General features: G+C 31.3%; 2 protein-coding genes across 2 annotated transcripts; one reads left to right on the top strand and one right to left on the bottom strand.

Moving 5' to 3' along the window:
- Window positions 1–3,514: 3,514 nt before the first annotated feature.
- LOC126668127 (uncharacterized) lies at window positions 3,515–4,273 on the bottom strand. The gene is made up of 3 exons (XM_050361342.1): window positions 3,945–4,273; window positions 3,856–3,886; window positions 3,515–3,613 (listed from the first exon to the last, which is right to left on the bottom strand). Exons 1-3 carry the CDS (start codon window positions 4,271–4,273, stop codon window positions 3,515–3,517), a joined length of 459 nt encoding a protein of 152 aa, XP_050217299.1.
- Window positions 4,274–9,253: 4,980 nt separating this feature from the next.
- Window positions 9,254–10,876, top strand: LOC126668126 (uncharacterized). Its single transcript, XM_050361341.1, has one exon. The coding sequence runs from the start codon at window positions 9,254–9,256 to the stop codon at window positions 10,874–10,876; it is 1,623 nt and encodes a 540-aa protein (XP_050217298.1).
- The last annotated feature ends 13,829 nt before the right edge of the window (window positions 10,877–24,705 follow it).

Genomic DNA, 24,705 nt, shown 5'->3' with positions numbered 1-24,705 from the left:
TATTGTACTATTTTCCCTCTTCCATGGGTTTTTAATTTTTGGAGTAAAACTAAAAGGTCATTCCGGTCCTTTTATTTATGTGTCTGAATCAATTAATTTAAATTTAGCCATTTTAAATATTATATATGATGATACTTTATGGACTGAAATGACCTAATTTATTCGACTATTATTCTGTACATTGTAAAATTGATAATGTTATATATAAGCTATTGATAAAGGTTCAACGCGCCTTCTAAACTTGTGATACGGGGTCATTTAACCCAATTTATACTTCTTTGAGCAACTAACCCCAAAACTCTCCATTTTTAGGTCAAATAACCCATTATTGTAATTTTTTTTAATGCGTAAAATACAAATCAGAGATGAGGAATGTAAAAAAGTAATTACATACTTCTCTACTTCTTATGATATAATTATCCTAAATCTATTTTTTGAAATAAAAATATAAATTTTTGGGTTATTTGATCCAAAAATGAAGAGTTTTGGGGTTAATTGCTCAAAAAAATAAATTGAATTAGATGATCTTGTGTCATAAGTTCAGGGGCGAGTTGACTCTTTCTTCTTTAAATTATTGGTTATTTCGAAAATAGATAGAAGCATGGTGAAGATTTTTGTTTTTATTTTTGCTTTTCTTAATGTGTTTGAAGATGGAAAAATTATGTGTCCATAATTGTAGAAATTGTAGAAAGTTTTTCTATAAAAGTTCAAAGATTTTAAATACTTTTAAAACTATTACAATTATCATCCATAATGAATGACAATTAAAAAAACTATTTCAAAATATAATGAAGAAAGCAAAATTTTATTTCAGAAAAAAAGCAATCAAAAATTTAGATGTAAAATGAAAAACAACTAAATAAACTGTAGGGCGTATTATTATTTTTTGAATCTCAAATCGATCTTTCATAGAAAGATAAGCGAAAACAGTTACATGCGTAAGAATTCGAGAAAGTTCGAAAACCAAGACAAAAAACGAGCATCATGTGCTAACAAGTGCGTGGCTTGATTCGTAGATCGCCCTATAAGACACATTTGTTATATCTGAAAGATATATTTTAGCAAAAAAATAGCAACAACTCTCTAAGACTTTTATTCTTAGATTTAAATTAAATTTTGATTGATTTAATTGAATTTCGATTTATTTGATTAATTTTCGAAGTATTTTATTGAATTTCGATTGTTTTAATAAATATTTTAATTTTAAATATTATTTAAATTTAATTGAAGAAAAGGGTGAAAATGGTTAAAAAAATCATAAATATAAAATTGGTAAGTATTTCAAACATTAAGGATGAAATTTATTTAATTGATTTTCGAAGTATTGTATTGAATTTCGATTTATTTGATTGATTTTTGAAGTATTTTATTGAATTTCGATTGTTGTAATAAATATTTTAATTTTAAATATTATTTAATTTAAATGAAGAAAAGGGTGAAAATGATTAAAAAAGTTATAAATATAAAATTGGTAAGTATTTTAAACATTAAGGATGAAATTTTTTCCTATATACCACGTCATCATTAGACGGAAAAAAATTAACAAAGCAACATTCGATGTGATGTGAACTATATTTTGGACAATTTTAGGGTGATAAGTGAGTCAACTTCGACCTTAAAATTTTATTTATTTTTTAGTCCGATTTTAGGGACTAAAATGAACTTTTTGCCAAAATTCAATCATAATAGTGATAGGGAGGCCATTCTACTCCCCATCTATATTTGCGCCCCTAGTTGCTGGTGTATTAATTAGAATTTTGGGAGAGGAGTTGAGAAACTAGTAGGAAATTCTACTACACTTTGAAAACCATCACTATTAGAAGGAGATAATTAAGAGTAGTCTTACCTTATCATAAGCAGTCTCCACTTGCCATATATAATTATATATGCATGCATGCAACAGAGTCAAATCAATTTAATCACAGCATGAGTTGCCTTTAATTGACAAACAAATTCACATTATATATCGTACTGCATTTGATGATAATTCACACATATTTTAAAAATATAACAATCTACTAATTAATTATATGTTTTATTTTTGCCCATGTTTTTAATGCTTTTTAGGTTAGATGTTCAACTTTGCAGTCAGATTAATACTAATTTTTAATTTTTGTTAAGTTGTATTCATTGGATAAGTTGTGCTTATAATGTTGCCTTCCATACTACTTTCAATAAAGTACCATTATTCAACAATTAGTCAGTTGAGAAATAATTATTACAATATGATTTTAAGTTTCATTACTAAGCACATATATAACCAGCTTTTTTGGGTTTTCTGATTTTGATTTTCACACACATATTTTCTTCGTCATTTTAGTCTATTCTTTTGGGCTTTGTTTGTATGTGATGCACCATCTATATAATTAAGTTTTTATAATTTCCAAATCATTCAATTACTCCAGCGGGAAAAAGTATTTATAATTTTATGAATTTATAACAAAATCAACAAATAACAACTTAAGAAGAAAACAAACGTTATAGATTTTCTTGATACATGTATGTATCAAAATATGGATAACTATCTCTAAAAACAATTAAAAAAATTGACTTGTTAGCACTATTAAACCTATTATAAATATTTTACAATGGACCAAAAAATTAAAAATAAAAGACATTCCACTATTATAAATTAAATAAACACCTAATGAATAACTTGTAATGTTTTTGTGAACTTTAGATTAATAATTCAAATTAGAATGCTTAACCTTACAAATACAAATCTCACATAATTGCATTTCTTTGAAAAGAAAATCCAATAATTAATTAATAGCCTTATTTTTGCATACTTTTCTTCTTCATGTACACCGCTCATATTTTGCTACTCCATCAAAAGTGAGTTGGTCATTTAGAGCCAGCCAACCATTTTAGAGACACAGCAACCAATTTAGTCGCCCACGAATTGACTTAGCTCAATTTCATTAATGGGCTTAAATAAATGTGGAGTAATTGAATTAATATTAATATTGGGTATTCAAAGTTTGAACCGTACAAAATAATATATGATCCAACCATCTAGGTTTTATAATGTGATTTGATATTGAGCACATTATTTTCTTTAGTGGTTGAATTGACAATGACATATGCACATGACATGTTCAACTTAATGCCCCATTCCACTTATTGCAAGCTCACTCATCATATACTTACTTACCACTTTCAATTGTTCACAATTTTTTTGGAGTGGTTTAGATCTTCACCTCAATATTAGTTCTATTTCTAAAATTATGTTGGCCGATTCATTTTAAATTTAAACTAGTTATATAGAGTTCTTTTCTTTTTAATGCCGTAGAATCGTGGAATTATATAGCCGAAAGGGAAAGATAAATTTTCAAGAGAATGTGAAAAAATTGCAGGAATACAGTTCGATGCACAAGCGCGGAGCATGTCAACCCTAACAATCAAATTACGACTCATGCATTTCCTTATCCACAAGGCAGGTGGAGATGAATAATGATTAAGGATTGTTTAAAAACATAATAATACTTATACAAAAGAAAGAAAACTACAGAAATTACAAAAATAAAAATATAAAATAGCTTATAGTCTTAATAAGTCGATTGCTGGAAAGATGTTGGACGCCGAGGTGCCGTTCTTCTTTACTTAGCTTCGCCTATAAATGAATACTTACAGAAATTCATTTTGAAATCAAAATTAGTAATTTTGTAACAAAATCCTTTTGAAATGAGATTTTTTCCCCTAATTCATAAATAATTATGCATTGAGGGTAAAGAAAAATAAATAAAAAAAGAAGCTGAAATAGAAAGCAAATTTATCAAACTCTAAATTATTGGCTTCTTATGTATATACACAATATATACGCAGTCTTGGTCTATACATGCTAAACAAAATTACATCACAATTGAATTTCTGAAAATTCATGGATCTACCAGAAAACATTCTAAATATTTATTAAACACCATTAGCTAATTAATAAATCGCACTCAGGAATACTCTGCAAATTAGGCCTCCATGATCTTTGATGCGCATTAAACGATTGATTACTAACACTAATCAACTGACCTAAAACTTGTTCTATCGATAATTCTTCCGTATCAATTCTACCCAACAATTCCTCCAGCTGTTTCTTCGTAATTTTGATCTTTATTTCTTTATTCGATGTCTTAGTAGCTGCAGATGGAGATTTTGTGAAGTCTCTGTTAAGATCTCCGAGAAGCTGACCTTCTATGTTGTCTGACGGCGGCGCCGGTGATGATCCCCAGTCGTCGCCGCCCCATTGGGTGGAGGATTCACGGTGTATGCAGTTACCCATTTTGATTTTTGTTTTGTTGTTTCTTTGGTTGGCGTAGATGGAGGTGAAGGTGGTGGGTTTTTATATTAATGGATAGCGAGACGAGACAAAAGTGTTTGTTTTTTTTTCTTTATTTAATGGTGTGGGACCCAGGAAGATGGGTCAAAACCTAATACTTGCCACGTAGGATAACATTGTTGGATGACCTGGCATTGCAACTAGTTAACTCTGCTTGCACATGTGGACGCTCTTCATGCAATGTTTATAGGATGGGGCCAGAAATTAAACCAGTTTTACGAAGCCGGTTCAATTGGTTTAACTTACATTTTTAATTATTAAAATTAATATTATAACATATAGAATGTGCTTAATTATTGAAAACTATCTTATATTTTTTATTTATTTTTATTTATGGACTGAACTTTTACAAATCGTCTATCTTTACGCATGTTTTGAAAAATATATGGAGACCACTAAAAGAAATATAAAAGAATGATAAATCAGTCAATATATATTCAATAAAAAAAAGTGAATATGTGTACTAATATGACACAGAAATATTAAATAACAATAATTAATGAAAAGTATATTATTTATGGATGTTTAGAAATTAATTTTAAATAATACAACAGATGCACAATAATGAATAAAAAAACTGTTAAAAAACAATAAATAAAAAGGGATAAAAAGGATATTATAAAAGACCTTTAATTTGTAGTGATATATAGAGGGATAAAAAAAACCAATTAATAGAACGAAAACTGAACAATTTAAATGGAAAATTTTAATCGGTTTGAGATTGTGTTTAAATTGTACTCTTTCCGTCCCGTAAAGATAAACTAGATAAACTGTTCTCAACAATTAAAAAAATGGTTAATTATTGGTGATTTATAATAATTTTTGTTATTTGTCCTTTCGAATTTTTGAACTAAATTATAATCAACTAGTGATTCACACAAACCAACATTATTACTATACAAATAACCAATATAATTTTAGATGTATAACTCATATATTGAAACTATTATTTAATTAATATTTTAAAAGTATATTAATAATATTATATCTCATCAACACTATTTTTTTTATCTTTGTGAGAAAAAAAAAAAGAACCTACTCTTTCCATATTTACAGGACAGAGAGAGTAATTTTAAAATTTTATGGTTAATGGTTTAGGTTTAGGATTTAAAATTTTAAAATTAAATCACGGTTAACCGATTAATCTGTTTATAAATGATATATATTTTTGTAAATTATAATTATAATTATAAATATATTTGTGTGTATATAAGATATTTTATTTAAGAATATATTCATATTTTAAAAGCATATATGTATATATAAATGTTTTTTAAAAAAATTATTTTCCTCAATAAAATATTTATCTAATAGAAATAAGAATACGTAAATTTATAAATAGTGGACAACATCACAATATTTTATATGTCTAATACCATAAAAAAACTCTGACCTTATAATTTCTTTTTGATCTTATCTTGACATTAAAAACTTGTCAATATTACCCTAATTCGTATTTTATCGTTTTAATTGTACAGTCGACCCTCTGATAATTAATACACATGGTGGATCAAAAATTTATTAATTATTAGAATTATTAATTTATAGAATTTGTATAAAAAAATTTATAAAAGATATTTTAAAGCATCTATATTAATAGACCTAATGGTAATATTATATTATAAAAAAACTAACTAAATACACTTTACAAACACACAATTTAAAAGAAATAATTTTATATTTAATTTAAAAAATATCAATTGATATCAAAACAAAAAATAATTATTAAAAAGTTGTATGAATAAAGTAAAATAATTTTTAATATTTTTTATACCAGAGATACTTTACTTACTTTAATTTGTTTATCTAATAATTTCTTTTAAAATTTCTCAAAAAAATAAGAAAGTCATAATCTGATGGTATTTTAACTTCCACTTTATGAATTAAGGTTAATATTGCCTCAAATAAATCATAAATTGTTATATATTTTCTTAAAAAAATCTCTCTAATAATTAATATTCATGTAAAATATATTTTAAATTTTATTAATTATTAAATAATAGAATTATTAATTATCCGACGTGGAACGAAGTTGATTCTCTTAATTTTCTATTAATTAATAGAATTATTAATTTATAGAATATTAACTATTAGAGGGCCGACTGTATTTATATAAAGAATAGTGATAATAGGATAGAATCTATCCGGACAAAAAGGATAAAATAGACCAGCAAACAGCCCTTTTTACATTAATTGGTGATTACGTTTACTATTATGCCCTTATAGAGTATATGCATTGAGACATTAATGGAGATAATTGGATTCTGATTTCTGCACCATCGTTTTTTGTTCCTTATTTATTGTGAGTTGAGCATAGTGCATTTTACATGCCCTACTATAAATTTTGTGTCTCTTTACCGATTTAGAATCTATCTTTTTTTTTTTAATAAAAACAAGTCTTTTATAAAAAATAGACTGATGGTATTAATTCTAATTAAAAAACTATATTATTTCATTTGTATAAATTTATTTATTTTTGATAATTTTCTTATAAATTGATTTACTAAATTTTACTTTTAATAATTTAGATAAAAATCTTAAAAAAAATTAAAATTTTCCAACTAAATTATTAAAATTATTTTTAGTAGATTTAACAAATTATTTACCATGGAGTACTACTTACTATAAATTATGGATCAATATCATTAAATGCTCAATAATTATATTATATTTATATCAAATATGCTAAATTTATTTTGATTAGTTCTATTTTTAGCTCAAAAAGAATGGATCCAACTATAATTATATAACTTAAAAATCGACGTTTTCATAATTATATATTTATTCCTAAAGTTTCATAACATTTCTGATTTTATCTCAAAATCATATTAACATTTTATTTTTATAGCTAATTATTAACTTTAACTTTATTTAGATTAATGTTTGAGTTAATTTACTATAGTTTTAAAATGTCTATCAAGCTGAAAAACTACCGATTTTTACTTTTTTTCTTCAATGGCACTCCGATTTTGTAACGTTACATTTTACGTTATTTCGTATTTTTAACTTTCAATAGAACTATAAATTAGATGATTTTATTACTATAAAGATTAAATATTTAAGCCAATTAAATTCAAGGGTCATTTCAATAAAAAATGACATAAAAATAATAGTTCTATCAAATTTAGTATTTAAATTATTACAATGGTATTAATTTTTGAAATTAATTTGAACATAAATATTCTATCTCAATTATTGAAATTTTATTCTCGTTGCTATTAAAAAGTGGATTTGTAGTACAATGGATTTTAAAATGTATATTTTTAAAATTAATTGAGAAAACAAAGTAAAGTACAGCAGAAGAAAAAACTGCAAAATCCGATTCAATTTATCGTAATTGATTAGTTAACATGTTGGTTAACCGTATTTTTAAAACATGGAGCTTGAGCTTTAGAAGCTTCTGTGCCAGCAGGCCCCTAAAACTCATTAGGATAAGCGGTATTATTGAACCAGACAAATCAACAATCAATGAAACCAAAAACAGTTAAAGCATGTAAGCTATAAGACAAGTAAGCCTCCTCAGACCATACAAGTGCACGGCGAGCCCATGCAAAGGGTTTGGTTAAGATATGCCATATTCCACCCAATAGACAAATGGAACCTAACCATATATATCTTCCAATTATATTTTTCAAATCGTCCACACTAACAATCCACCGACCAAGAAGTATTGAATTCTCATTCAGATAGACCCTGAAAGGAGAAGGAAGGCTAAAATGCCAACAATCGTCTATTATTGAATTCACCCGATCCGAGAGTACCATTTTATTTTGGAAACATCCAGTAAGTCACTGAATAGATAATTAATTTATAATAATATTAATACAATTAGCATGATTTTTTTTCATTTTAATGTTATGTAAAACTCAACCAACCATTTTTATAAAATTTTATATAGATAAAAGTATATATATGTTAGTATTTTTTTAAAAATAAATTTATAAATTTTAAGTAGATGTTATGAACCTTTTAAAAATATAAGAAAGAAGACCATAAATAAAATAAAGAAAAATTTAAATTGTTAATACTCCTATAACGTATAATTTTTTAGCATAAAATAAGAACCACTGTTATAATAAAAATGAAATTTAGAAATGGTTGTTTAGGTCCTGTACATTTTTAGATTAATATAAACTGGTGAAGGACATATTAGTCTAATTATAAATATATGGAGTGTATTTATGAATGGTTGGAGTGGGAAAATCAACCCATTAAATTGGCACATAAATTGCTGTTTTAAGTTACGCAAAAATAACAATTATTATGATGATGTTTCAAATAGGGTAGATTAGTCTTTTCTACATCATTAATTATAGTATTAATAGTTCTATCCGGATAGATTCTATCCCTTCATCTTTAGCGTTATATAAACAAGCATTCCTTGTTTATTTCATATTGATTGATTCTGCCATTTTACAAATTATAGTAATGACTAGAATAATTTGGTTTTCGGTTAGGCTATAGACCAGGTGCAGCTCATTAGCGATGATTGTTTAGCGAGTTTTTTGGATTATAGTCAATTTTCGTCATGTTAAGATGTCGTACAATCAAATGTCTCATGCTTAAGTTAAATGGTTTTTTTTGTGTATATATATCAATCTATGTTTTATCTCTATCTCCATTATTCTGTAAATTTTTTTTATTTTTTTTACTGATCAGTCGACTAAAACCATCACTATTACAAGGAGCTAAGTGTGATCTTACCTTATCATTAGAAGTCACCACTTGCCATATATAATTATATATGCATGCATGCGACACAGCCAAATCAATCACAGCATGAGCTGAAATCAAGAGGATTGAAAACCCTACAAACACTATTCGAAAGTGGTATTTTCTTCTTATTGAAAGTGGTATTTTCTTGAAGATAAAGAGAAAACATCAGCTGGTTAAAAAAGAAGTAGAGTGAACTCAGGGAAAAGAATGGAGATGAGCTGCGATTCTCTCGAGAAAGATCCTAGAGAACCTCCGTCGGAAGACAGGTCGACTAAAAAAGCTAGATTTAGAGAAGGGGAGTCTCAGTCCAGCAACCCCCCGGTCATGTCCTTCAAGGACAAAGTTCTACAGTCTGACAGGGAAAGAGCAGGTTCTTTGGCTGGGGATTTTGAGGAGTTTACGGTTTCCGATTCAGATGTTGTTGTCTACAGAGAAGGTAGTATGCCTTCTATCACCTTCTCTAATCGTGTTCAAGAAGAATTGTCCAAGCAGTGGAAAGCCACAGTTATTGTTAAACTGCTTGGGCGTTCTATTGGATACAGAAGCCTATGTAATCGCCTAGAGTCTATGTGGAATTTCACTCAAGGGTTCGATGTGATCGATCTCGAAAATGACTATTTTCTGGTTAAACTCAAAAGTGGTGGAGATGTTGAAGCAGTCCTCACAGGTGGTCCTTGGGTCATGTTAGGACATTACCTATCAGTTCAATCATGGAGCCCAAAATTTGATTGTAGAGCAGACAGGATACAGAAGATTCAAGCTTGGATTAGACTTCCAGGAATGCCTATCCATTACTACAATAAGAAGGTTCTCAGATATATTGGTCAGATGGTGGGAACAGTGATCAAAATAGACTATTGCACGGAATCTGCGGAAAGGGGAAAATTTGCACGTATTGCGGTAGAGTTGGACCTGAGTTTGCCTCTTGTAGCTCAGTTCTCTCTGGATGGGAAAATTCAAATGGTTGAATATGAATGTCTCCCCAGAATCTGTTTTAGTTGTGGTAAGTTTGGCCATGTGAAAGAGTTTTGTCCAGAGATCATTGTCAAAGATAAACCAGCGCAAGGTGGCGGTGAAGGAGGTCAGGTGAGTCAGGATAGGCCGGTGACTACTACTGGTGGTGAAACAAACCCTAATTTTGGGCCTTGGATGATGGTCAGTAAAAAAGGAAGGTCAACCAATTTCCAAGGTAAAAAGAATAATTACCAAGCGGAGAATTCCAGTAAAGGAACAAATCTGAGGGGATCGAGATTTCAAATTTTGGAAAGAGATAATGATGAAGATTTGAATATCCCAGCTAAAGATCAGAACGTGGGCGAGGAGTATATAGATTTGGTTCCTAACTTTCAGCATACCATTCGCAAGGTCACTGACCGCATTTCTCATGCAAAAAAAGACTTTACTGCCCCTACAGGTAAAAGTGACATTCTAAAGGATGTGAGTAACGTTATTGGCCCAGTTAATAGGGCCACGGGCCCATCTAACACAGGAAAAAGTCGTTATGTTGTGAATAAGGCCAATACGTCGTTGAACATGCAAAATCACTCAGCTGTTACGGTATATTACACCTCAGCTAAGGAGAACAACAATTCCATTCCAGCCGTCTCTTCTCATGGTTCCAAGGACAGACATAGCCAGATGTTGGATGACCCTGGACCTCCGGCGGGAAATACAATCAAAACTGGAGAGTTGATCACTAAGTCGAACTGTGGAAACCAAGATGATATGAATATTGTGGAGGTAGACTCGATGGAGGAGGTAGTTGAGACTATCGATGTCAATTCTAGCGAAGATGTTGAGATGCATGGGGACGATGTTGCCCAGGTCTAGTTTGTTTCAATCCCAAAATTTTTTGATGATAGACAACAAAAAGATTATGATTTGGAACGTTCAAGGAGCTAGATCGAAGGAGTTTAATAGAACTTTTAAAAGTCTTTGTAGTAAGTATAAATTTGATATCGTTGGCATTCTTGAGCCTCGTATAAGTGGAGATAAGGCAGATGTTTTCATTGATAAGAGTGGTTTTGATTTCTCGCATAGAGTGGAAGCGATCGGTTTTTCAGGAGGTATTTGGGTCCTTTGGAGGCATGGTATATCTATCTCTATTTTAGAGAATAACAAATACTTCATTCATATGGAAGTTTTCGAAGGAAGAGATTCGTTTTTTCTTACTGTGGTGTATGCTAGCCCTGTCGCCCATCTTCGTCTGCATCTCTGGGATGATTTGGCTAATTTGGCGAGTTCTATTTCGGACCCTTGGGTTCTTGGGGGTGACTTTAATGCTTCGCTTCACAATAACGAGAAGAAGGGGGGTGCTATTGGCAGACCTGGAGGCTGTGGAGCTTTTAAAGACTGGTTTGATAAGTTTGGTATGATTGATTTAGGGTACTGCGGCTCTCCGTTTACTTGGAGGCGTGGTAATTTGCTTAAAAGATTGGACAGGTTTATATGCAATGAAGCCTGGTCCAGTAAATTTACGTTCCAATATACTCTCCACCTTCCGAGAATTCATTCGGATCATAATCCGATTTTCTTGCAATTTAACACCCATCGCCTTGTGAATATGGGAAGTAAACCTTTTCGTTTCCAAGCAGCTTGGTCTGGAGACAGCGGATTTGAGCAGATTGTTCGTCAGAGTTGGGAGAACTCGGACTCTTTTGCAAGCTCAGTTAATAACTTCATCAGCCGTGCCAAACAGTGGAACAAAGATGGTTTTGGGAATATCTTTAGAAGAAAGGATATTTTGATGAAACGTCTTAACGGGATTCAAAGAGCTAGGGATCATTATAACTCTCAAAAGCTTATCGAGTTGGAGGTCCAACTCACTCATGATCTCGATGAAGTTCTTTATCAAGAGGAACTTTTTTGGTTTCAGAAATCCAGAAATGATTGGGTAAGGGATGGAGATAGAAATACTAAATTTTTTCACAAGAAAGTAGCGGAGAGAAGGAGGAGAAATAGAATTCTTGTGCTAAAAAATTCAGATGGGACCTTTGTTGATAACCAGGATGTTCTGAAGAAGATGGCTACTGACTTCTATGCCAGCTTATATTCTAAAAGTCCTTCTCAGGCTGCTCCTTTCCCTATTACAGGGAGTTTCCCTGAGATTGATAACACTGGCCGTGAGAACCTAGCTGCTCCGATTATTTTGGAGGAGATTAAGCAAGCATTATGGGACATGAAACCTTTCAAAGCTCCGGGAAGCGACGGTCTGCACGCTTTTTTCTACCAAAGCCAGTGGAGCCTAGTAGGAGATAGCCTGTGCAAGTTTGTGAAGGGCATTTTCGACGGGGAGCCTATCCCTAAGGAGGTAAATCATACTTTGTTAACTCTTATTCCTAAGTGTGTGAACCCGTCTTCGCTGAAGTTATTTCGCCCTATAAGCTTGTGTAATGTTTCCTACAAAGTTATCACAAAGCTCATTGCGAATAGACTCAAGAATATTATGCCAACTATCATTAATCCGGCTCAAACGAGCTTTGTTGCGGGGAGGAATATCACAGACAATATTATTTTGGCCCAAGAAGCCATGCATTCCATGCGGTTGAAGAAAGGTAAAAAAGGTATTATGGCTATTAAGATAGATCTCGAAAAAGCTTACGATAGAATCTCATGGGAGTTTATCAAAGATACGCTAGATGATGCGGGCATTCCTTGCTACTTATCGGATGTGATTATGAAATGTGTTTCTACCCCAACCATGAGCATTCTCTGGAACGGTTGTACTTTGGAACCGTTTTCCCCGTCGTGTGGCGTGAGACAAGGGGACCCTTTGTCCCCTTATATCTTTGTCCTTTGCGTCGAGAGATTGGCTCACCTGATCAATAAAGATTGTGCTAATAGGAGATGGAAGCCTTTCGTCATGAGTAGAGGTTGCCCTCCCTTGTCATATTTGTTCTTCGCGGATGACTTGCTTCTTTTCAGTGAAGCTTCTTTGGATCAGGCCGTGGTTATTAACAGGGTCCTCTCTAATTTTTGTGCTAGTTCTGGGCAGAAGATCAACAAGGAGAAGACCAAAATGCTGTTCTCGAATAATGTCTCCAAAAGTTTGGGAGATGCGGTGGCTGGTAAGCTTGACTTTTCTGTTACTTTAGATCTGGGTACTTATCTTGGGATTCCCCTCTTGCATGGAAGACTCACGAAGAGACATACTGGGGGTATTATGAACCGCATTAAAACTCGCTTGTCTAATTGGAAGGTGAAATCGCTATCGTTAGCTGGCCGCGCTACCTTGGCAAAGTCGGTCGTTTCAGCGATCCCGGTCTATGCTATGCAAACTCTATCGCTCCCCAAGAGTAATTGTGACGAAATTGAAAAAAGCTGTCGGAAATTCCTATGGGGGTCTACGGAAGAGGAGAGGAAGATTAGTCTGGTGGATTGGATTACGGTTCGTCAACCTAAGATTCACGGAGGCCTTGGCTTTAAAAATATGTCTGATATGAATAATGCGCTGCTGATGAAGATAGCCTGGTCTATCATCAGTGACACAAAAACTCTATGGGTTCAGGTGTTAAAAGCCAAATACAAGGTGGACAAAGACTGCATTGTTAATATCAGGAGAGGCTCATGTAGTTCGCACCTTTGGAAAGCTTTGTATAAGATTTGGGATAAAGCGTGTGAGGGTATTAGATGGGCCATTTGTGATGGTAGAACAGTCTGTTTTTGGACTGATCCTTGGCTTGGAGAAAGCAATACTCTGATCCAAGTTTCATTGACCACTATTCCGGATCATTTGAGAAATCAAAAAGTGAGTGATTATGTGGATGCGAATGGCTGTTGGAATTGGGATAATTTTGCTCATTTATTACCGTATTCATGGGTGTTAAAAATTGCTAAGTTTATTCCTCCGAAGCCTGAGTTTGGATGTGATTTTATGTATTGGGGTTATTCAGCGTCGGGGCAGTTCTCTACTAAATCAGCTTATGAAGCACTTGCGAAGGCTGACTGGAGAAATGATGATGTTTGCTGGAAAGCTGTTTGGCAGTGGAAGGGCCCTGAACGAATGAGACATCTGTTATGGCTAGCGCTCCATGAGAAAATCCTGTGTAATGCTGAAAGAAGTAGAAGACATCTCACTGCTGATAGCTCCTGTCCGAGGTGCTATGCTGAGAGGGAGGACGTTGACCATGTCCTTAGACAGTGCTTTTATGCGAGACAAATCTGGTATAGATTGGTGGACAAGGATTTACAAAACAGGTTTTTCAATCTGGACTTCAAAGCTTGGATCTTATCCAACTTGTCTAAAGCTTCGAATTTTAGTCAAAGCAAGAATTGGAACTGCATGTTTGGGGTTGCTTTGTGGTGTATCTGGAATTGGCGTAACTCCACAGTATTGGGGAACAAGCAGTCTTCAGTTAATCAAATCCTCCAGGATATCTGCAGGAGAGTTGATTATATTGCCTTAGCAATGAATGAGGCGCGGGTGCCTAGAAGGCCTGATCAAACCAGAAGAGAAGCTCATATAAGCTGGTTCTGCCCTCCCGAACAGTGGAAGAAAATTAATACCGATGGGGCTTTTAGTTCGACGACTAATATTGCTAAGGCAGGGGGAATCATCAGAGACAGCATGGGTAACTGGATTGCTAGTTTCTCGACGACTATTGGAAAGGGTTCAGTCCTTGAGGCTGAACTGCGAGGTGTATTCCATGGTCTCCAGCTTGGATGGCAGATGGGTCTGAATAGAGTTATCCTGGAAGTTGACAGTAAAGTGGTCGTGGACAAGATAAACAACAATTCGGATGCAGCTGAGTTTTCGAACCTTTTGGCAGCTATCAGGGAAATATTAAGCCGAGATTGGATTGTCCAAATCCATCATATCTATAGAGAAGCCAACTTTGCTGCGGACCATCTCGCTTCGCTCGGCGACGACTATATTATTGGCTTAACAGTTCATGATAGCCCTCCCCCGAGTCTTATCCCATGGATCTTGCATGATTTGCATGGGACTTCTTATACTAGAGACATTGTGTATTAGTTTGTTTTAGGCTTTGCCTCTCTTCCTTGTACCAAAAAAAAAAAAAATCACAGCATGAGCTGCCTTTAATTGACAAATAAATTCACATTATAGCATGTACACAATTTTCATTTATATCATACTGCATTTGATAATATATAATCCATACCTATTTTAAAAATAAGGATCTACTAGTTAATTAAATGTTTTATTTTTATCCATGTTTTTAATGCTTCTTGTTAAGTTAGATGTTCAACTTTGCAGTCAAATTAATATATTTTAGTTTATATTTTAAAGTGGTATTTCTTGGATAAGTTGTGCTTATAATGTTGCCTTCCATACTACTTTTCAATAACAATACTACTACTATTCAACTATTAGTTAGTTGAGAAATAATAATTAGAAAAAAAAAGTATTAGTTAGTTGAGAAATAATAATTAGAATATGATTTAAGTTTCAGTACTATTCACATAACCAGCATTTTTGTTTTCTGCTTTTGATTTTCACACATATATATTTTCTGTCATAGGTCGTCTATTCTTATGGACTCTGTTTGCATGTGATGCACCATCTATATATAATTAAGTTTTGTGATTTTTAAAGGCAAAATCCATTCTAAGGCCGCTACTTTATCATTTTTATTCGAGAAGCCCTTACCTCAAAGTTGCTCACGGCCGAGCCCTTTTATTTTTGAAAATCGCATTTTTAGGCCCTTACGTGGACGGAAAATGGGAAATGCGACTTACTCTCCGTTAATTAACAGAAAACGATGATGTGTCATTAATTTTGAGGACTTGTTTCACACAAAATCACACTTTAAATAAAAAGTGCAAAATAGAATAAATTTGATGGCAAAATTATTATTTTGCCATCATCTTCTTCCATAAACATGCATGTCTTTTCTAATCAAAAAAATTTGAGGGAGGAACTTGATATTTCACCATCTTCTCAAAAAAAATTCATAACATCGTCTTCTCCAAAGCACATCTATAACAAACTGAAAATCAAACTCCGCCTCTCCGTCGTCCTATCGCCTCTACCATCCTCGACAGCTCAACAACTTATCTGCCGCTTCTGCGAACTGAAATATAAACTCCGCTTCATTTTTATGGTGCCTGAAACCAACCTGAAAACAACCGCCGCCTCTGCCAATTGAAAACCAACATCTCCGCCATATCTGTCCTGTCAACTATCAATCAAAATTTAACTCTTATGTTAAACCTTTCATAAATAGGTCAACGACATCTTTAACTCTGGTCATCAACATCTTTACCACATTTACATCCACGCTAACCCATAACATACCCGACCCAACGGCCGTGATGTCGATCCGATTTCAACAACCGCCGTTTTATTCCCTGCGCTAAAAGAGCCTACCGTGTCTCTCCTACTTTTAATCTCCGCCACTGGCCGCCTTTTCGCCTCCGCCATCCTCAACGATCCCGCCGATGCTTACTTTGCTGTTTTGTTTTTGCTCGATTATTTAATTTATTTATTCAGTAGTTGTTAATTTGATTCTTGACAATAGTACTTACCCAAAGAATTGTAAATTAGAATTAGATGTCATGCATTTTAGTTTACTATGTTTTTTTTACATTGAATGAAAATGTGATTTATGGGCGTTTTTTTTTTTTGATAATTTTGGGGAGAGGAGCGTTTGTGGGAGGAATTGAACCCACGATCTAGCAGTTTTCTGCTTAGCGCTTATACCATTTGAGCTATTGAATGAAAATGTAATTTATGGGCGTTTTAGTTTTGGCTTAAAGTATAAAAAATTATGAAATTTTAATTTTCAAAATTTGGAAGTTGAATACTGGTTTTGGAGAAGTGGAGAAGAAAAGGAAAAAGTCCACTTGAGGTCCTTTTATTTTATATGTACTTTATCCATTGTGTAGGAGGGTTCAAAATTAAAAAAACTAGACAAATGTTTTTTATACTTTCACATTACGGAGAGTAAGACGCACTTTCCATTTTCCATCCACGTAAGGGCGTAAAAATGCGATTTTTGAAAGTAAAAGAATTCGGCCGTGAGCAACTTTCAAAAAATAAAAATGATAAAGTAAAGGGGCCTTAGGATGGATTTTGCTACTTTTAAATCATGCAGTTACTCCATCTGAGAAAATTATTTAAAAATGTATGAGTTAATCTAAGAATTTATAACGGCTTAATACATAGTTTAACCCCTAAACTTGTACCATTTTAACCATTTAACATATGAACTTAACGGTTAACCTATCGAACCTCTAAACTTGTTAAACTAATCCTTTTTGACCCTTAAATTTGATAATTTATAGACGTTTAACCCCTATTCGTCCACCTGACTTTGGCGCGTGTGTTCAAACAAAAATTGGCGCGTCAGTGCAGAAAAGCAAAGCTTAGGTGGACAAAATAAATTTGTTTAATACGTCGTTTGACCCTTGAACTTATACTAATTTATCTATTTGACCCCTAAACTTTTTGTTCAACCCATCAGACCTCTAAATTTGTTATATTATCCTTCTTAACCCCTAAACTTGAATGTTTTAAATATATTTTAATTTATATTTTATTTTTAATATATATTTAATTTAATTAATAAGTATTAATAAAATAATTTTATATAAAATAATTATTCATTTTCCATACTTTATATAATATTTTTTTAACATACATCGTTTATTTTGCATTTATTTTGTATACATTATCAGTTCTAATAAACTTTTAATGAAAAATAGTTATACTTTATATAGTAATTATTTTCATTTAATTTAATAGTTATTTTAGTTTATTTTTGTTTATTTTTTATTTTTATTTTTATATAATATTTATTTAACAAGTCTCACCTAATCATTCAAATTTCATCCCGTCAGTTGAAAAATAAATTAAAATAAATTAAAATAACTAAAAATAAATATTTAATTAAGTAAAAATAATTATTTAATAAATTATAACTATTTTTTGTTGGAGTTTTATTAGAATTGATAATATATACAAAATAAACGGTATCATTTAAGTATGGAAAAATAATATATTTTAGTATTAATTATTAATTAAACTAAATATATATTAAAAATAAAATGTAAATTAAAATAAATTTTAAACTCTCAAGTCATGAGTTAAGAATATAATTTCATAAGTTTAGAGGTGTGATGTGTTAAACAAAATATTTAGGGGTCAAATAGGTAAATTAGCATAAATTCAGGGGCCACATAATATATTAAGCGTTATATATTTGGTGATGTGGCAAACGAGCTGGCAGCCCGGTCAAAGGTCATTTGCCACGTCAGCGCGTCTGAAACCCAATCTCCGCATTAGGGGTTAAAAAGAATTATTTAACAAGTTCAGAGGTTCAATAGGATACACGTTAAGTGTCACGACCCAAATTCATGGATCGCGACCGGCGCTAGGGTATGGGTATGGTTGTACCAAAACCCGTAGCAAGCCTTGCGGATAAAAATCAAACATACAAAGTAATATAACAACTGAAATATAATTACTTACATTAAATAATAAATAACCAGAGTTAAACAAATAAGTATGCAAAAGCATAAAATAAAGCCAATCAGACCAATCTGACAAACATCTAATATAATATGGACTTCTAGTTTACTACTGCGGTCTAAGAATAAAAATCAGTTTGACAATTTATTTAAAATAAAATAAACCTCCGAAGAATAAAAGGATCGGAGTGGACCAGCTTTCAAATCATAAACCTGGAAAATTTGGGAAAACAACGGGGTCAGATATACTGAGATGAGTTCGCAATACTATTTACATTTATTAAGTTTAAAACCCTTAAATCAAAACATTTTTATACTAATATAATATGATTATGGAATAACAGTATTGAAATGATCCCAGCGTAAGTATGACATAGCATACTGAAAACCCAAAGTGGACAGGAACAAATCCTCGTCAAATTACCAGCGTAAGCAAGACCTTAGTCTGCCGATCCCAGAGTACTTACCGGTGCACACAGTCTCGATACAAGCCTATCGAGTAGCTCGTTTCAATCCAGATCCATAATCGCTTAAAACAATTCGAAAACATTTATAATACTAAAATAAATTGCGGTACTTAATAAAGCGGTAAATAGCACTACAAACTCACAGCTTGCTTATCCACGTGATTTTTGGCAACCAGCTAACCCTGCGTAGACTCCGAAACACGAGCAGTGGACGGGTCTAAAATAATATATAAGTTAAAATCCATTCAACCCCTAACTCTAAGAATACTAGACACCACATAAGACTAGCACAATACTCAGTTAAGCATAAACGTAACCAGAATAGAATGAACAATTAATCACGTAATGACCCGAGTCAAAAATGAACCACAACGAGTAACACAATACTCAAATAAATAAATAAGCCAAGTCTATTGGGTTTCCGCTTTAAAATCCGTTCTGAAAAGTATTACTTAAATAATAAATAATTAATAACTTAAATCAATTTCCTCAAATATTGGGTTAGCCGAGTTATCAATAACTACCAAGCTACCTCATATGTCGGGTGACCCAAGTCTAACCCGACCCAAAATATTTTATCAAAATATAAACCAGAGTTTATAATACTTAAATAATACTTTTTGATAAAATAATAATTACTACTTAAAATCGAAACTCAATAACTTGAAATAGAAGTAACCAATAGTTACCGGCAATTACTTAACTAAACTAAGTTAAGAAAATAAATTAAAAGATAATCTATAAATTAATCAATTTGGCACACTTAGCCAAAATTTCCAAAATAATAATTATCACCCGAGTAATTATAAAATTATAGGTTAAATAGTAAATATTTACTTTTCATTCATAATAATTAAAATAATTTAAATTATAAATAAAATTAACATTATTTTTAGATTTAAAATAATACTATCAAATTGCCAAATTATAAATCGAAACGAAATCCGAAAGTTAAGTCAAAAACAAATAGCGGTAGATAAAATGTGATTAATTGGTGATTAACTTAGAGAATTCAATTGATTAAAACAAAATAAATCAGTGACTAATTAACACTTTAGCCATCACTTCCATTTCAAACAACCACTGCCACCAACATACAAATGAAAAATTGACAGGTTATCAAACTTATAACCAAAACAAATTTCCATGCTATAACATATAGAAATAGTTCATCACCATGCCAACCTCACTTTTGAAAATATTAATCCCGCCAACTATTTATCATGAAAACTAAAAATCATGAAATCACCTTAACGTTTTATTTCTCTAATAATGAACAAAACACATGCAGTCGCTACTCTTGAATAAAAAACAATGGCCAACATTTGAAAGAAGCTATATCGATAGAACAGTAAGCAAACAACCCATTAATGAATTAAATACAAAACCCGCCAAGAAGCCATAGACATAATCAAAAAAACATGAACAGCTATAACTCCAAAGCCATACCGCAATATGTTCGAACCCAATCACATGGATCATAAACAAAAGAAGGAACCCCATAAAAGTGATCATAACACTCCTTATTCTTAAGAAATGAATATCAGATGGTCGCTTCTTCAAAACCAAAAAAACGACATTAAGAAATAACACTAAAGCAATTTACTAAACAACAATCTTAATCAGTTTATAGCTTAAGAACATCATAATCAGCCCAAATAGAGAAAGAAAACAATCAGCAGAAAGGAACAAGTAACATCAACCAAAAGTAACAAAAGCGGTGAAACGACGGCGACTAGAACGGACAGAATAACGTACCAAATTCGATTCCGAAGCTTTGGGATTGTAGAGGATTATGTCTACTACTGCTAAGACGAGACAGATCTCAATTTGATGCTAAAACGAAGAAGAACGAGTCAAGAACCAAAGTATCGATTAAAGAATAAAAACTGAGAATGATCAAATATCTTACCGAGATTTTCCAGAAAAAAATGGGTGAAGGATGAATGATTTTGGAGGGCTTTGATGATGTATGTGACGGCTAGGTTAAAAAAATGATAAGAATCAATTAGGGTTTAAAACACATGTAAAGTCTTATATAATTAAGGAAGGAAAAGGAATGTTGCAGCACGCAACAGCTAAAGTAACCGGGTCACGATGACCAAACAATTCAGCTAGTTGAATCAAGTTTGGTTCAACCGCAACATGGTTGAATCAAAGTTTAGTTCAACCACAACTTGGTTGAACCACAACCCAAAAATCGATCCAAACCCAAGATCAAAAACAACCGGAATCGCAAATCCGCAAACGACCCCAAAAATTACCGGAAACTGGTTGGATTTTTTTTTAAAAAAAAAACGGGATATTACATTAAGTTTAAAGATTAGATGGGTAAAAGGGTACAAATTTAGGGTTCAAATTATGTATTAAGCCAATTTATAACCATAAAAACAAACAAAATTAAAGAGGAAAATAAACAGTAGAGACTTATTCATAGAAAATAAAACAGTACAGACTTTTTTGATAGACCATAGATGTATGTATTAAAATATGGATAATGTCCTTATATAATTTTCTATAGGGTTAATAATTTTCTATAGGGTTAAAATATCGTATGATTTTTGCCTGAACTACTGCTTTTTTATAAATTTAAGAAATTAATATGTTTTTTTCATATATCAATTTTCTTTAACTAAAATCATTTTTTATAGAAAGTTTTGGTTATTTAGAACATTAAAGAAAAAGAAAAATAGTAATTTTTTAAAATTGAGAAGAGAAACGGTAATAAAAGCCTGAACTTATGGAAGTAATGTAACTAGTAGTATTTTGTGAGCTTTAGATTTTATTTTTCTTGAGATAATTGTGAACTTTATATAAATATAAGGCCCAATTCCTTAAAAAATCTCCGACATTTTAGTCCATTTTCAATCCTATGTTGACGTTAAAAACAGGTTAATTTTATCCTATTTCACATTTTTCGCTCCAATTGTACCCAAAATTTTTCAATTTTTGACAATTGTTTACTAAAAGGATGAAATTAATTAATTAAGTAAATTTAAAGATAAAATTAGATTCATTTCCATTCAAAAAAGTACAAATAAGTCCTTTATTTTTAAAAATTAACAAAAAATTATTATTAAATTAAAATTTATTAAAATTCTTAATTAATTCAACTAAATCCAAATAAATTTTAAAAATATACAATATACTAGACACGGAGAACGTTTTGAATTTTTTCCAAATGAAAGAAACGTCTATTTAATATTTAAGGATACAATTGAAATATATATAAAAAGATATAGGATAAAATTGGTGATTTTTCAACGTCAGGACAAGGGGTTAAAAGATCGAAATTTTTTAAAGGTCTTAATATAATAGGCTTGAATTTGAAGTTGTACTCTTTACCTTACAAACGCAAATCTCATCTCACATATGTAGTTCCATTTTTTTGAAAAATTCCAATAATTAATAGCCTTATTTTTGCATACTTTTCTTCTTCACGTACACCGCTCATTTTTCGGTATTCTGTCAAAGTCAGTTGGTCCTTTAGAGACATAACAATCAATTTAGTCACCCATGAATTGACTTAACTCAATATTATTGGGCTTAATTAATTAAGTAATTTATAAATGTGAATAATTTAAATAGTATTTGATATTTGGTATTCATATTTTGAACCATACAAATTAATATACTATCCAACCATCTAGGCTTTATTATGTGATACGATGTTGAACACATTTATTTTCTTTAGTGGTTGAATAGACAATGACATATGCACACAACATGTTCATCTTATTGCCCCATTGCACTTATTGCAATGTCACTCATCATATGCTTACTTACCACTTTCAATTGTTCACGAATTTTTTAAGTGGGTACTTAGAAAATAAAATGTTCTATACTAATAAATTAGGATCAAAAAAATTCTCCATTCCAATCAATTAGCGTTTATATCATGTCGATTATTTTAGAACATAAAATTTCATCATTTAAAAATTGTTAAAATGGAAAAAATCCAAATTACAAACTAGCACTCTCCCGGTGAAAATGTTTGACACCTTAATGTCTGTTAGTAGTTGTTTGATCGTCTTCCTCCGAGAAAGGGACGAAACATAATCAACTTTTCGGGACAGTTATTTAAAATCTTAATTATGTTTCTCTTAAATTTTGTTTGCCGATATGTTTTAAATTTTAATTAGTTCTATACAATTCTTTTTCATCTATGTTGTAAAATTATAAAATTGTAAATGTGATCAACAAAATCTTTTTTAAATAAGATTTTTTCTAATTCTCAAACTCCAAATATTTAGCAAATTTATGTATTAAAGGCAAAGAAACAAATTAAAAAAAAAAATTCTCAATATCAAAATTTCTAGCCCCATTAACCCTTTAATCTATGCATGCTAAACAAACTACATCACAAACTGAATTTCTGAAAATTCATGGATCTACCAGAAAAAAAATCTAAACGATTAATAAATCGCACTCGGGAATACTCTGCAAATTAGGCTTCCATGATTTTTGATGCGCATTAAAGGATTGATTACTAACACTAATCAACTGACCTAAAACCTGTTCTAATGATAATTCTTCCGTATCAACTCTACCAAGCAATTCTTGAAGCTGTTTCTTCGTAATCTTTATTTTGATTACTGCATTTGATCTCTTAGACTTAGCTGATGAAGATTTTATTAAGTCTCTGTTATAATCTCTGAGAAGCTGTTTGTCTTCTATATTGTCCGGCGCCGGCGTTGGCGATGACCCCCAGTCGTCGCCGCCCCATTTGGCGGAGGATTCGCGGTGCATGCAGTTACCCATTTTGATTTTAGGAGATGGATGTGAAGGTGGTGGGTTAACTTTTTATATTAATGGAGACACGAACTGACAAAGGTGTTTGTTTTCTTTCTTTACTAAATGGGGTGGCACCGAGGAAGATGGGGTCAAACCTAATTATTGCCACATAGGATAACATTGTTGGCTGACTTGGCATTACAATTAGTGTTGACCCCATGTGGACGGTCTTTAATCTTTATGCAATATTTATAAAAGCCGAGATTAAACCGGTTTTACGAAAGTTTAATTTAAATTTTTAATTTTTAAAATTAACAATAAATAAATAAATTTTATATTATATCATATGAAATTGATTTAATAATAAAAATATATTTTATGGTTTTGTTTTTTTTCGTTTATAGTCCAAAGTTTTAAAATTGACAATTTTTTTTCTATTTTTCTATATTTCAGTTTCAATCGTAGTGATTTGTTCAAATTGTAGTGTAAATAATTCAAATGTGTTTTTCGTATTGGTTTATATTGTTTCAATTTGCCTTTTAATCATCAAGAATTACAAGCATGAAAGAAATATTTGAATAATTTTTCATGCCATTTTAAATAAATGTTAAAATTAAAACTGAAAATTAAAAAATTGAAAAGATGAGATATTTTTTAATAATTAAACATATAAAATTATATAAATACTTTTTTTTGTCCAATGGAGCAGAGTAACAAAATTATCCTTTGGCAAATTGGCACCTATTATGATACTCTGCTCCACGCGGAGTGTTTATTATTATTATTCCATTCTAATATATCATGAGGAACAACGCCATGGTCGTAATAACTACACCATTCGTTATATAAAACTATTATAAGTATCTTAAGTAATTTATATATAAAACAATTATCGCGGTGTTTATAACACAAAGTTTTGATTCACAAGATCCTCGATAGAGGCAAGTAAAGAATAATACCTTTATGCCTTTTCTTGCTTATTATAAAGAGAAAAATATATAAAATATGAATTTCTAACATTTAATT

The sequence above is a fragment of the Mercurialis annua genome, linkage group LG2 (assembly GCF_937616625.2).
Source record: "Mercurialis annua linkage group LG2, ddMerAnnu1.2, whole genome shotgun sequence".
Taxonomy (NCBI): domain Eukaryota; kingdom Viridiplantae; phylum Streptophyta; class Magnoliopsida; order Malpighiales; family Euphorbiaceae; genus Mercurialis; species Mercurialis annua.
This window is presented reverse-complemented; position numbering and strand designations above follow the sequence as displayed.

Coding starts and splice junctions, on each gene's coding strand:
- LOC126668126 (XM_050361341.1), top strand. CDS start 9,254: ATGGAGATGAGCTGCGATTCTCTCGAGAAAGATCCTAGAGAACCTCCG.
- LOC126668127 (XM_050361342.1), bottom strand. CDS start 4,273: ATGGGTAACTGCATACACCGTGAATCCTCCACCCAATGGGGCGGCGAC. Junction 3,887..3,944: donor AATTTGCAGAGTATTCCTGA/GTGCGATTTATT, acceptor GTTTTCTGGTAG/ATCCATGAATTTTCAGAAAT. Junction 3,614..3,855: donor TTCAGAAATTCAATTGTGAT/GTAATTTTGTTT, acceptor ATTCATTTATAG/GCGAAGCTAAGTAAAGAAGA.